This window comes from Chelon labrosus (assembly GCF_963514085.1).
Source record: "Chelon labrosus genome assembly, chromosome: 11".
In the NCBI taxonomy this organism is placed as follows: domain Eukaryota; kingdom Metazoa; phylum Chordata; class Actinopteri; order Mugiliformes; family Mugilidae; genus Chelon; species Chelon labrosus.
The window spans coordinates 9,363,602-9,378,945 of NC_140344.1; the positions used below are offsets into that span (position 1 = coordinate 9,363,602).

At 43.8% G+C, this 15,344-nt stretch overlaps 1 protein-coding gene across 1 annotated transcript; it reads left to right on the forward strand.

Moving 5' to 3' along the window:
- The first annotated feature begins 1 nt into the window (after window position 1).
- Window positions 2–13,997, forward strand: LOC311495451 (fibulin-1-like). Its single transcript, XM_084554887.1, has 3 exons — window positions 2–2,665; window positions 3,632–3,775; window positions 13,477–13,997. The coding sequence occupies exons 1-3, from the start codon at window positions 2,464–2,466 to the stop codon at window positions 13,614–13,616; spliced, it is 486 nt and encodes a 161-aa protein (XP_084411013.1). The 5' UTR covers window positions 2–2,463; the 3' UTR covers window positions 13,617–13,997.
- Window positions 13,998–15,344: the final 1,347 nt, after the last annotated feature.

The following is a 15,344-nucleotide window of genomic DNA, read 5'->3' on the forward strand; positions in this document are numbered from 1 at the left end:
ATTCCAATAGCCTGAGTGAGGGCGAAATGCAACGAGGCATACCAATCTCCATCAAACATTTTAACTCAAGAATCCACTGAGTGATTTGGCTGTGTAAAAAGGGTGATTTGACAGCAGCAATCTAGAAGCAAGAACTTAAAATACACACATGCCACAACAACACAGTTTATTAATAATCTTATTAATTGTAGTAATTAATGTTTCAAAATTATTTTTTAAGTAATTAAAAACACCATAAGTCAAACCTTTAAGTTACTTCAGATACTCTAGGAAAATACTCCACTATTTCTAGAGTCATTAAAGTAATTCCATACCTTTAAATTCCATTCATGAAGCAGATTGGACCTAGTGGATTGTTACTCCCAAATGTCAGTTACCGTGCACCGCAGCTACATCTGTTCGCGGCAGTTATTTTCATGCGCTTCTCTTTAGCTCCCATTACATTTTGGGCTTAATGTGAAATGCACAGATTTCCACTGCATACTGCGGGTGTAAACCCCAAAGCAGACAGATAATCCAAATGAAGGCTGAGTAAGTGACACACGATGGGATGCAGTGGCAAGGGAGAGGGAAACGTGCACCAGCAGGAGAGAGTATAAATAGTCTGACATGCTGTGAGGCTGCTGCCCGAGGGCTGTGGCTTATAATAACTGTAAATTCAGATGTCCTAGGTTCCTCCTGTCCTGAGCTGTCAGGCCAGTAAGGATGCACTTGGTCCCGAGTGGGGATATCCTTAAAATAAGAGCAGAGTGGCGCGCAGGAGTTTTTTCCTCCCCTTTGACTTTGAGTTATGGGGCTCTGGGCTCTGGCCGGTGGTCTGAACAATTTGTGGTACGGCAACATCACCGCGCGCAAAATGAATGATGCCCTGCAGTGTTTGTGTTGGGGCGTTATCAATGTGCCGACTATAAATAATAATTACCAAAAAAATAAAAGGCCCCTGCTTGACCAGAAGACTTTCATCCAAAAAGTCTGTTTTTCTTTTTGGTCAGAAAGTATTGGGGTTTTTCTCCTGGGCTGGGCCACGTGAGGCATGGGGAGATGAAGAAGAAGAAGACGTGCATATGTTCATGCGCGCATGCGTGCATGAGGGATACACACTCATATACACAGGCATGTTTGCATGTACAAATGCACAAATGAATACAGACATACAGTGCAGGGCAGATGCACTAACGCAGATAGAAACTGTAATTACCTTCATTTCCTGTCCCAGCTTTGAAGCGTGTGTAAAGGGGCAGTTCACCCTGGGTCATTATCTTCTCGTAAATTTTCTCTCCACCCCACCAGCTTTCACCTCGTCCTCTAGAGCCCCGCGCGGGTCTTTTCTGCAGCGCAGGCCGTGGTATTATAAACTCGGAGAACATTTTGTGGGTTTGGCCTGGGCCAAAGCAAAACTTGGACCCACCCGCTAATTGCTAATTACAAGCCCCTACCCAGCGGCGGCTTGACTTTTTGTCAGGGGCTTCTCTCCTCGCTTTCTCCATGAAAGGAGCCCTGCAACCCAAACCGTGGCCCGAGCTTTGAGCTGCTGCAGATAGGTCCCCTGAGGTGTGCCAGAGATCCACAGCTCATGACTCACAATGTGGCTATATGGCTGCCATGCACATTAACTGGACTTATACATGGCAACTTGGATGTTTTCGTAACCAAATATAATCGTGTACTGACTTGTCTCCTTTGTGAAGGCTGAGCTTGAGTTCTTGCAAATCATAATCGGGGCTTTTTTTTTGTTTCCTCGCGATCACAAGTTCCTCATTGTTTCGAGGAGCGACTCCTGATTTATGAGCTTGTTAATGCCTTAGAAACCTCTCTCAGAGTCTTATGTAGCAGACAGGTAGTGAATAGTGATGCTTCAGGTGGCGTTAGCTTTGGGAGCCAGCAGGCCCTCCATTCCCGTCGACCTGTCACTGATTAGTCTGTGGAATAAACAAAGCCCTAAATAATAGGATGAGAGCTGCCCTGGGGAGAGGCTGGGGAGTTGTCTCGTCATGTTGCTCACAATTTAGGAGTCTTTTAGAACACTCCCTTGCCCCATAAATCCTCCTCAAGAGATTATCTGATGTGAAGCCGGGGATGCTCAGCAAATCCAAATATTTTCCTGAGCAGGTTGTGGATCATTCTCTGTGAGTGTAGTAATTCATTTCCCACACAGCTTGAAATAGTGCGTCAGAAAAGCATCAATGGCAGCGCGAGTCTCCACAAGCTCCAAAGCTTGGCTGTGGCAAGAGCTTCAGCTATTGTTGGTTTATTATTCTTCCAGACCACATACAATTTGATTGTTTTTGATGTTGAGTGCTATATCCAGTACCCCTGCCGTCTTGTTCAGATATTGTTTGTGTAGCTGCCATTGGAATTGACCCACTGAGTTCTCACAGAGGGCTGCACCCAAAGATGCCCTGTTATTGTGAGCTTTGGAAACCAAAGGCACTTTAAATAGACCGCTCCTAAAGGTCAGAGGCCATGTGTGTGTTTGTGTTTTTTTTTGTGTGGGTGTGCGTGTTTGTTCTCCTCCTCAGAGCGGCGAGGCTTGAACGCTCTGATATCGTTCGCTGTGTGAAATCCTGTCTGCCCAATGACATCGCCTGTGTTCTGGACCCTGCGCACTCAGTGTCCCACACCTTCATTTCCTTGCCCACCTTCAGAGAGTTAACGAGGCCAGAGGGTAGGTACAAGTCCCTTTTTTTGTTTTCTTTGAATAGTTACATAAAACATTTTGTGATCCAGATGAACAAACAAGGACCATAAGTGAAAAAAAGGACGAAACTCATTCCTGTTTCAACAGAAGACATATTTGAGAGGAGTACATGTCTTATAATCTTCTTTTAGTCCTGGTGTGAAAGGTTATAGCTTTATAGGGTATCTAACTATCACCAAGAATGCACATATTGTCCAAAATATCAAACTCTGTGACTGGAAGACTGCTTCCAGCATCAGGCTTTCAACAAATGACCAAATGCAACAAAAAATTTCCAAGGGCACACCTATACTATTCCATAGAGACTTGAAGCTTTGTTTTTGAGACAGAATCTTTGGACACATCAAATTTGCAGACAGCATAACAGTCAGTCATTGTGGTCCCACTCTTTTTGTGTTCCTTTATCCCCCATCAATCTCTGAGCTCCCATCCACTACATCTCCCTGCAGTTGTCAGAATCCACAGGATTGCCCCCAAATTAGCTATTCCATGATGTTCTCCATGCAGTCTGGGCTTGGCTGGCCCTCACCAGGGAGTAAACTGCCATACTGGTTGTATAGAAGTAACCACGGTAATCATTCGCAAGCAGTGACAGCTGACAAGCATCTATTGGCCAGCATGCAGTGCGTGCTTCAGACACACTCATGCTCAACGTCACAGGGAGTTAAGCTCTTGTCATTTCTCATAAGCTCCGAGCTGGGGTGTAAAGGACTTGAGGCCCTTTAGCTGCATTGAAACGCCCCAACCTCTCTGTGACCCTCTCAGTGTACAATAAACACAGACCCTTCCGTCTCCAGTTTTATTGTTTTTCCTCTCTGAAACAAAGAAAGAGAAAGAGCAGGAGTTGGCACAGGCTTGGCAGAGCGATCTTAGTGACATTATGAAGGTTTAGGCTGCAAAAGCTTTTTGTGCCTAATTGTTATCTTCCAACAGAGATTGTTTTCCTGAGAACAACGGTGACGGCTTACGGGCCCTATCGCTTAGGCAGCAGTTATGACGTCAAGTTTGACATCCTGGAGGGCAACGTGGAGAACGCCTTCGACATCATCAAGCGAGTAGAGAACGGATTTTATGTGGGTGAGTACAGGGATTTTACTTGTTGGGAAGTCTAGTGCAGTTTGACAACTCTAACATTCAACATGGACGACACAACGGCTGCCTCTGTGACTGGAAACTGTGTTTTCTTTTTGACGACGGGGGTGGTTTTTCTGACCAAATGTCTCCATTTATATTTTTATTTTATCATAAATCAATGTCACATTTGTGCATCGAAATGGTGCGCACGACACAAAAAGTATTCCTTGAGGAATGTCTGGACCGTTTGATACGAGCACGTCTGACACAGGCTGTTCTGGTCTTTGCAGCGTGGTGGCATCGTGTAGCTGTCATCATCTTCACTGGGGCTCTTGTGTGTCTGCGTCTTGGGAGAGTTGTCCTCTGAGTGGCTCTGCGAGACAGACAAATGCCTGTTTTTGCCTCCCCAAATATTTGGCATCAGTTTCCACAGTCTCGTGGTTAAACAAAGTACCATTTAATTCACTTATCCATGGCTATGCTTATACCAAAGATCGTTACATTGCACAATAAGTTATGGCGGCCCGAAAGTACACAAATAGAGGTATATAAATCTACACGTGAGTATTTATATGCATGTATTCTTGCAGGCAGTAACAGGCAGTTCATCATGACTGCTCGTTCGGAGCAGATACCATCTTCAGTGGTGTGTAACAACAACACATGTTTGGGTGGAAGCCATTCCCATCCTTTAGTCTGGTGGTGACCCAAGGCTGTTGCATGCCTGTAGGAGAGCTGAGCTGAGCCTTGGCCCGGGGAGGATGAGGGTGCACTCAGCCCGAGGATGACACATTGTTGGGCCTGTCTAGGTGTTTTTGTTTTGGTTGTGTGCCGCAGCGCAGACAGGGTGGTAGTGCAAGGACAGTTTCTTCTCCTCTTAATGATAGATGAAGGGATGGCCTGTCAGTGTGCACATCTGTCTTCACAGAATGAAGGGGAGCGAGGGAGCGAGGGAGGAGCGGGGAGCGTGTGGCTGTCATTGGTTAAGGCTGGATTGTGGGCGCACGCAACTGCTCCTCGCTTGTACACTTGCAGAAACAGATGTGTGCTTATCAAACACACCCAAATTCACAAAGAACTGGCAATAATTCACATAAATCACAGTAAAGGCAGTCATAATTATATTGCTTATAATGGTATGCTTTTGTTGGAATGCACAATGGTGTAATTCTGCACGAGTGATAAGCCTTATTTGTAATATATCATTTTGCTGTGTGTGTGTGTGTGTCTGTGTGCATGTGTATAAAGGGGATTTAGGAGAAATTCCCTGTTTATAGCAGTGCTCATTTGCAGGGGCAATGTGTGTGTGTGTGCAGGGGAAGCAAAGAGAACACAACTGCAGAGAGGGGAGAAAGACAAAGCCGTAGAGAGATGACTGTAATTCAATGAAAAAGAGAGAGAAAATATGTGCAGAAGTAATCCCGGGCGCTGTGCTTCATGTGGTTAAATGTATTGTTCCATTTCCCTACGCTAGGCCTCAGTGTCTCGCCGAGCATTAGAGCACTTAAACTGACGACCACATGAAAGGCCTGTTTGTGAAGAGCCACTTCTCTCCCAAGCCCATTGGATGCTTATTGGATGCAGCTCTTGCATGTTAGCACCAGTTGCCCATCACATATCCAAATTGAGGCCCTGTGCCGCCGGAGCCCTTCGGTCACCGAGTGCTCGCCGTGAAGTGTGGCGTCCATGTTGCGACGGAGGCCCTGGTTTTATTTAGTGGGCTGTGCTGCTGGTGCTTTGGCCCGCAGATGCTGCTGTTGCGTAACCATTGTGTGAGGCTCGCTGACGTGTCACTTAAGGAAGCTTAGTTTCCAGCATCTCCAGTGTCTCCAGCAGTGGTATTACAGCTTGGTGGGATGTGAAGAGTGGCAGACATTGAGGCTCCACTAATGAACAAGTGTATGAACTCAACCTAACTTGGGTCATTATTTTTGGCCCCTTTTTGTGTTATTGAATGGGACAAAAGAGGCAATTAGAAATCCTCAGAATCTGCTGCTAACTTGAAAAAAGTGATTCCTAAAAGGTTTGACTGGCCGACGCTCTTTTCCGTTACACTCACTTACTCTCCGTTTTAAAATCCCGTCGGCTGCACGCATAGGCACGCAGGGTGTGCACGCACACACTTGCATATAGTATTGGCTGACAGCGCACCACAGTGTTAGAGCCACACCGCTCTTTCCTATTTCCCAGTCATCCATCACTGACTCTACCAGCGCTGTCACATCTGGACGACAACCCTGACAGCCTTACGCATCTGTGCAAACACAACCGTCCCTCGGCACTCGGAAAACGTCATCAGAAACAATCACACTTACATATTCTCTAGACGACCACAGGTGACCACACGGAAGTTATATTCGACATCTGTACAGAAATGCAGACAGTGGAGGAGTTCTTTACTTGTGCTAAATCAGTCATGTACTTTTGATTAGGGACTGATTGTTTGAATAGGGTTGACTGATTGTGGCAGTCAGCAGGTGGATGGATGAGTCCTTTTGAAAACACTGGCCCCGTCATCTCTGCTAGACTGAGGCTGTGATAAAACGGTTGAGGTTCCCATATTTGCTTATCTAATAGTGAAATACATCACAGGCTGGTCTTGCTTTATTATCTTTACATATCCAGGTCAGCTTAATGGCTGTGCAGTCATTCTTTCTGCTTTGCTTTGACCAGTACTAGTCGTCGACAGACATTTTTATGGGATGGAAAATACTGAATGTCGCATCTTTTACGCCCGTCAACAAAAGTCTGTCAGCAACTTGTGTTTCTGTGCGATTATCAAAAGCGATTGCCGCATCAGTAACTATACGGCTAGACACTGATCTTGCACTTATGTGAGATTTCACTCGACTCGGCCAACATCCTGACCAGTACCACTGTGTGTAAATCCAATGTACAATACAATCAGAAGTCGACCGTGGAATTTAACAGTCGGCACACATTTAGTCATCCTTTGGACGTGTCCACATGACTCCTTTTCATGAGTAATTATTTGTCATGGAAGGATTTTACTCACCATTAATCACCGCTGTCTATGGTTTGGTAGGAAAAACTGATTTTTATCATGTAGTATTTATGTTTATCTTTCTGGACAGCAACAGATAATACTGTGTCTTCTCCTCATGAATCATACTGATCCTCTGGAGAAACGGTACAGCTTAGATGCCCCCGCTAAATTCCGTCCGTTTTTGAACTTCAGGTGGAAATATGTCTTTGCGGTATCCTGTCCAGGGAATGAATATCTTTTGTATTGCCTGTGGCACAGCGCTGGCAGCCACTAAGACAGTCACTTACAGTAGATGAATAAAAGAAGAGGAAGTGGACAGTTTGCCTCTGTGCAGGTAGCCATGGCTGACGGTGCAACCGTCCACAGTGGCTGGTGGAATGTGAGCCTAATGTGTGAGACATGACTACTTCTGAGCCAGCGGAGCTTGCGGCTCTGACTTGCGGCTGCTATGGTGAGGAGTTGAGGACAGCCACGGAGATAAGCAGATGACTAGCTCCTCCAGTCTGAGTGGCTGTCATTTGGATGAATCATGACATGGCAGCAACGGGCCCACCAGAGTGCGCCAAGCCCATAAGGAATACTTGTCTGGGGATTAGTACATCTAATCAAAACAGGGTCTTCTCCGCACAGCAACCCTGCAGTAAAACACACGGCGCTCCTCGCTGGTGGTCCACCACAATCTTAACATAGTGATGAAGAGATAGCAATGTGAAGATGTCACGCTCACAGAGACATGCCACATACCCAGCCAATAACACACTGGTGTGAACACATATAGTACATATCACTTGCAATAAAACTGTCTTCATAATTCATCGTGATGCACTTATCTCCCTTGCCTTGGTGATCTATTTAATTTATACTCATCATTACTCTTTGCTTTCAGGCACTGTGTTTTTTTAGAAAATCCAGTGTTGTTTAGTTAACCACTCAATTCACAAAATTAATGCTGTTTTCATCCATGTTCATGAAATGACATGCCAGCACAGATAGCAAAGTACCTTAAAAGCTTGTTAACCTACTGTATACTTCACTCCATTTACAATAAAGTATCCTGATTTAAAATGCAAACAAAACAGTTTTTCATCTCCTATCCTCTTCCATTTGGGCTACATTCAAGTCTATTTTATGCCTTTTAGTTATGGTTCTCAGCTTTGAAAGGTCACTTGTAATGCAGTGTAAAGGTTGCGGTAAAGATAATGGTGCATGTTATGTCATCTCAGCTGCTCTGGCCCACAACTGCTAAAACAGAAAGTCCAAGAAAAGAACCAACCACTTCCCTGAGGACACTTTTTAATGATGTCACTACCCAGCGAGCGCCACCGTCCAACAATGACCCACGGTCCATTTGAGAGATCAGTAAAGATGAATCACTGTTAATTGACCTTAAAATATCAAGCCGCATGTGCTGGCCTTTCAGAGCAGGGGTGCACATGGATCCCACCCCCTCATTGGAGTGGTCAGAGTTGTGTTTGGACAGCCTGACCCGACTGGCCATCCAGTGACGAGGCTGTAAACACAAGACCCGGTCCCTGAGAGGACTGTACGCTCTGCCTACATACAGTTGGTTACGTTTTCATGCCAAGCAATTTGAAAGGATTATATTTCAGGCATGCTGACGGGTTATCAAAACTGAAATTGGTTGTTTTACTAATAGGGTAGCAAGGGAGGTAGTTAGCAATTTCTTTGGCATGCTTTCCAGCTTTTATGGACTTTTTTTGAGAGACCATTTAAACCGGCAAATAAAGAAAAAGAAACAGCTCTTTGCTCTGTTTATATATATATGTATATATATATATATATATATATACATCTATAAATATATATATATATACTTATGCCAACAGCACCCAGCTGTTTTACGTGTCAGTACATGTGCATACAAAACATATCTTGGTGATATCTGTAATGTTGCTGAAGAATGCCCTCCAGTACCCTCTTTGTATACTGGAACTTAGTAAACCACCTGGACCCTGTCCATTGGTTTCACTGCAGTGAGCATGCATAGCGCCACAACCAGCGTGTCATTATACAATACTGTGGTAAGGCCAATGCATACTTTTCATTTGTCTTTGGTGTTAAACCCGTTCATTTTGGATTTTGTCATACACTTCCTCGCTGAGTTGTAGAAACCAGAAAACCCTGAAATTGTACTGTTTACATGTAACTCTTCAATATTGCAGACCTCATGGCCATGAAGGATGACAAATGGCATTTGGCATTTGCATCACTTTGTTTTGTGGCAGATTCTCTGCTACTAGCATGCATTTATTTAAGCCTGTTTTCTACTAAAGGGGCTACTTTATGGTGTGGCGGAATGTTTTGGATAAAGGACAGACTGTACAGCTGGTTGTTTGATGGCGGCTGTTTAGGCCAGTGGGGTCACCTTTGCACCCTGTGGCAGCTGGAAGGACACCACAAACCTTTCCAGCGCTACGTCAGGAACTCCTGCTCGGGTGCGCCAGGCCTCAGATGACATGACCTTGCAGTCCAGTCACATGGCAAATTGTCAGCTGCAGGGTTTTGAAAACTTCCCCATGTTTATTTATATGAAACTCAGGTGGTATGGTAGCCAATCAAAGTCAACCTGTTATGTGGCTGTTGGCTTTTTGCCTTATAGCCTGGATGAAATGTTAAAGATGAGTATGCGGTTGCGGTTTCACCCCAGGTTCACTGTGAGTACACTGAGGCCCAGCTGTTAGCTGATGCTTTCCCCTCATTGAGGATACCACTGTGCTTTTGATGGGAAGCTTACGGAAACACAGAGTCATCATGTTAGGATTTCGCAAAGGCTTCCAAGAGGTCACGTAAAATGACTTTAGTATCACGCTCCTTTGTGCAGCCCACAATGTAATGACATAATAACCCCTCTTGTCCTCAAGGCTATGCAAAACAAACTAAACAGGGGTTAGAATTTGAATGAAAATTGTTTTGACAAATGAGGGATTTCTTGCTATGCAGCGATAGGTCTTACAGGTTAAGATACGCTCCTTCGTTTGTTACCACAGCCAGCAGCTTTCCAAAAATCTGAGATGAGTTGAACTTAACTGTGTTTAGTGTTAGGTGTCAAGTTATGGACTGCTAACTCAGAGGAAATTTGGGGATTTGGAGAAGATATTTGGCACTATAATAGAATTTCTGCTCTTAAGCGAACTTTTGTGCCCCATGCATGTGCTAATTAGACCACAAACAAATTTACAAAACACTTGTGGGCCTCGGACACATTCCACATATTGCCCTGTTTAGATGCCCCTCATAAATCTCAGTTTATGATTGTTTAGCTTCTTTGAATAGAAGCGGTCTTTAGGGGTTTCAGAGGCAAACTTACCCTCAACTGACCCGGATTCTAACGCTTTTAGTCCTTAGTAGATTTTATGGATACACGTACTGCACTGCCATTAAATAAAAGCCTAAATGTCGACCCATCTGTCTTTGCGGTGGTCCATGTGCTCATAATGATATTTTACTCATCTCCGTTGCGTGCTTGCTCAACCCAGGATGTAAGCTTTTGAACTGGTTCAGTTGTGTTTAAGTACACTGACAAATAATGAATCTTTGGAAATTACTAAGGGTTCGCATTGGTCATCTCAGAGTTGCGTGCTATTTCGATTGGCTTACATCAGAAAATAATTTTCTCTTTTTCCATGTCAGTTACTTTCTTAATACTGCAGACGTTGTTAGGTTTAAGCGAAGGCTAGTTCTTTCTGATGGTGCTGACGGTTTGGAAACAATAAAATCTCCGACCCGCGCCCCTCCGCCGAGTGTCACTACGCAACACAGTCCCAAAACATCAAAACAAGGGGGCAACCCTGGTGGAAGTGGGCCTCATTCCACACTCCTCCGAGTGCTTATCGCCAGAATCTTCTGGAATCTGTAGAGTGCCCATGGATCTGACTTGAATAAGGACGAGAGAGCAAAATGAAGTGAATAAGAGAAAGAGAGACAGCAGTTGAAGTTCCTATAGGTTTCCCCTCCCAAGATGGATTCCTGGAGGAATGCCTCCATGGTTGTATCGCGTGACTGCAACTGCTCCCCTCCATCAAACACATGGGACTCATTTACCCTTGTGGACCACAGTGATGGTGCCACAAACACCAGGCCCCCTCAGGAAGGAAAGAGAGGGAAGGGAATAAAAATGTTGAATGACTTGGTGGGTGGGAGGTGGTCTGCCATCATACAATGCCAGTGTCCCAAAGGACTGAGCAGATGGCGCATAAAGGATCATCATTTGCCCTGCAGTGAATGACAACCAAATGGGTTTCACTGCCTTGTTACAAGTACTGCAGAGAGGAGCGTCATAATTCAGACGCCATGATGCATAGATCTGTCATCAGTTTGATCCATGCTGAATTCAACTCTTGACTCATCCAACTAAAAACTCAAACACTTTACTGACTCAGTCGTGAATAAGAGAAATATGATTAAATAGGAAAACAGAGGTTGTAGGTGTGTTAGGGGGAGGTGAAGTGACTGTGCTGCTTGATTGCACTCATAGGTGATAACTGTTCGAACAGTCTAGAGCTGAAATGTCACCAGCCCTTTGCAGAGACAGGTCCTCTGACAGCCTGTATAAACACTGGCAACCCCCCCTACACACACACCCGTTTTCTCATGTTCACTTAAAAAGAGCACCCATTGAATTCCATAGGCATTTAGTAATGCTCTTTTGCAGTTTGTTCTCACATCTGGTTAAGTATGATATCTTGTTCTTGTGGTTTTCCATGGGCAGTCCTTAAGCTGATTAATGCCACTCTTCATTTAAAAATAGTAAATTTACCAGGTGGTACCTTGGACGGCAGCATTTGCCACAAATGAATTCAAAACTGATACTTAGTTATATACTGGCCTTTTACACCCTTTGAATGCCCATGGTGTTACACCATACAGCGGGTACATCCTGGAAAAGTTGCCCTGTCAATCACAGGACTTACACAAACAGGGAGAAACAGACATCCATGTGTTCGCACCTACAGCCAGTTTGTTAACCTAAAATGCATGCCACGCAGGTACAGGAAGAACGTGCAAACACATCACAGTTGGCTGACCTTTTTGTTGTGAGGCAACAGTGCTCAGCAGTGTCTCATGCATAAATCACCAAAATAGTAGCCTTGGGAGACTGTTTAGTGTTTAACTCTTTTCTGCATTTACTGGAACTCCTTTCTACGAAAGACGTATCATTGTGAAAACTGAAAACACAAGTGGAACAGAGTTGTTTCTGTGGATCCAACGGCCCCGCACAGAGTTACATCGTCCATCTCTTTTCAGACAGAAAATAAAAAGAACCAAACATGCAGTTCTTTAAAGATCCAGTTGAGGCTGGCTCCAAAAGCAAGTCAATGCCCATAGACGACCAAATTTAAAGACAAAAATAAACATTCTTACAGTCTGGTATGAAAAAAGTCAGGCACTGCCAAGATGGCGACAGCTGGAGCCACCACACTGAGCTTCAAAACTGAGGGGATCACTTGGGTGACATGTGACATGACATGTAGTGTATATAGGAGTCATTCTGACGTCAGGGCTTCTCTCCACTTTGTTGCGATGAAACGCTGTCACAAAAACGTCCTTCACTGATGAAGTATTTTTCCATATAGTGATTAAACTACATAAGATACACATTTTAATTTAATTTTTTATTTCCTTTACTGATCCATCATGGGGATGGATCTTCTCTGCATTTAACCTATCTATTCATTCACACAGCAGTACGTACAATAGGCTGCCACGTATGTGGTGCCATGGTGTTTCGTCAAGGCAACTTAGCCACAGCCAGGGGGTTGGAAACCTGTAACCTTATGGTGCTAAAGCTGCTTTTCTAATTACTAGCATGTGTTGAATCCCTTTGCACGCCCCCACTGGCCTCACAGTGGAGAGTGAAGGTGTCTCTGAGCGGTGCATGGGCTTAATTGTCCTGATTGTCCTCACCTGAAGAGGTGTGGATAAAAAGGAATGGCTCGAAAAGCCAGACCTTTCCACTGTTCGGCTGCAGAAGCTCACCTCGTTTCAACTGTCGCCTTTTTGTTTTTGAACGAACCCTTTTTTGTAACTCTGTTGTCTGCCTCTGCTTGGTGTTGCGGCCCTCGAGCCGGGTCGCAGCACAGACCACATCAGCAAGTGGTTTGAGAGATTTGATCACAGTGCGTCTTGGTGGTTGCGCTTGCAATTAGCTCTTTTCACTCATAATCATGTTACCCAAGACCCATTTTAAGAGTAAACAGTGTGAGCTGTAGAGCGTCGACAACACAACATCATCTCTTTATTTGCGCCTCCGGATGCGTTTAGCCACAGTGCTTTTACCGTGCACGCAATCAATCCTGTCATAAGAAAACGCATTTGAAACATAAAAATAAGCTATAAGTGCAAAGCATGGGATGTTGAGCAAATTATGTAGACAAATGTATAAAATGAAGGTATATATAAAAACTCTGTCACCTTTGTGGATGCTTTAATATTGCAGCACTTTTAGTTAACCAGCCTATTTGCCGTCAAAGATAATGTCACCGGAAATTGATTTTTACTTCAGTTGAATTACTGAAACATATAACAGATTGTATATATACAAGATAAGTACAGTTACTCTTAGCCAAACATGTCATGATACAACAAGGAAAGTCCTTTTGGTTAGTAGCGCTACGTACAGTGTATATATATCTATCTATCTACTTATTCTCACCAGTGTTACCTTTTTCTTCTTCAGGTGTTGTACGCCAGGTGAAGATTCTGATTGGTCCAATGACAACAGTACTGAAACTGTCCATGCAAAACCTGTCCACTCAGGGTGAAGCTGGCCACAACATCATCAATGTTCACGTCTTCGTCTCTGAGTTTTGGTTCTGAGAGGGTGTTTTGTTAAATAAATGCTCAAAGCAGTGTTGAGGTTTTAATGTTATGTGTCGATGATGCTATTAGTTTTGACGGTTGCTGAGAAGATAGGCTCCTAGCTACTTCTGATGAGAGAACTACACTTTGTTTTGACAACATGCTCTGCCTATAGTGCACAAATATGGAAGAAATAAATATAAAAATGTCTCTTCTTTTTTTTTTATTTTTTTTTTTTATTGTGTGCATGCAATTAGAGAGGTCGGGATAAAGGATATGATGATTACATTCAACGATATTCTTTTCATGACATTTACGTCTTTTGTACCACTTTTCTTTTCTTACTGTGTGCATTGGATGAGGTATTTTTTCTATGGAATAAACACTATTTTAGTTACAGTACTTTGTTTGTTTGCATTTATATCCAGTAACACTGGACATATTTAATATTTAGAATTCTGCAGTTACGCTTTTGACTTCAGTTTCACTAGCCATTGGGACTGGACGTGTATTCTGCAGGTGAAGACACGAGGTAGCACGTCAGTCAGGCTGATCAGGCATAACATTATCACCACTGACAAGTGAGGTGAATAACACTGACCATCTTGTGACAATACAATGTTCTGCTGGGAAACTTTTGGACCTGGTATTTATTCATGTGGATGTTACTTAGACATGTAGCACCCACCTAGACCAGACCAGGCATCCCACCCCATAGCAATGACACTCCTTGATGGCAGCAGCCATCCACAGCAGGATGCAGCCTGACACAGACACACACACAACAGTTTAAGAACAACTCAAAAAACATGAACAGCACAAGGTGTTGACCTGGCCTCCAAATTCACTAGATGCCAAACTGATTGAGTATCTGTGGGATGATCCACAGAGGCCCCTCCCCTCAACCCATAGGACCCAAAGGCCCCCACTAACAACATTCTGTTGCCAGACACCACAGGACACCCTCAGAAGGCCCATGTCCATTCTCTGATGAGTCATAACTGTTTTGAAGGCACAAGGGAGACCTACACAATATTAGGAAGGCAGTCATAATGTTATGCCTGATCTGTGTGTAGTCTTGTTTATATGTTACACATTCTTGAGTAGCTATAGCAGTTTAGCATGTTATGGCAAATTGTAATAGACCTTTTTTTGCAGCCGACATTTTTAAATGATGTGTTATAACAGGAAAAGCAAAGGTGAGACAATTTGTGTCAACGATGGCTCAGTTCCAGGGAGCCTTGACAGCGAGAAAGACAATACGAAGTACCTTCAACCCGCCCACGGAAATGAATGCAATCATTTTAAGTGTAAATTTTACGCTCTGAATGTGCAGCGAAAATTCCCCTGAAATGTTGTGACCACTGCGAGTATATTATGCTGCCTTCAACTGGAACTTGTGAGCTTGTGATCTAAGCATGGGGGCATGTACATGAAATCCTTGGTGTTCAAGAGGTAGCGACAGCTGTGAGCATTGAGAACACCTGCTAAGCAGTAGTTGACATCTTGAAGCTACCGAGGTCTAGCAACCTAACAAGTGGGTAATGTAATGTAGGCAATTCAAAGGAATAATGAAAGGATGAAGCAAGCTGGTCAAATACACTACAAAACTACACAACTAAATAACAGTATAAAACATGAACTTACCTTTCAAAATCGTTTTTTTAAATTTTTTTTAAAATTTTTTTTTAATTCAAGGAAATGTTGGATAATATACTGTACTTACTTTTTTACAACCCTCACGGT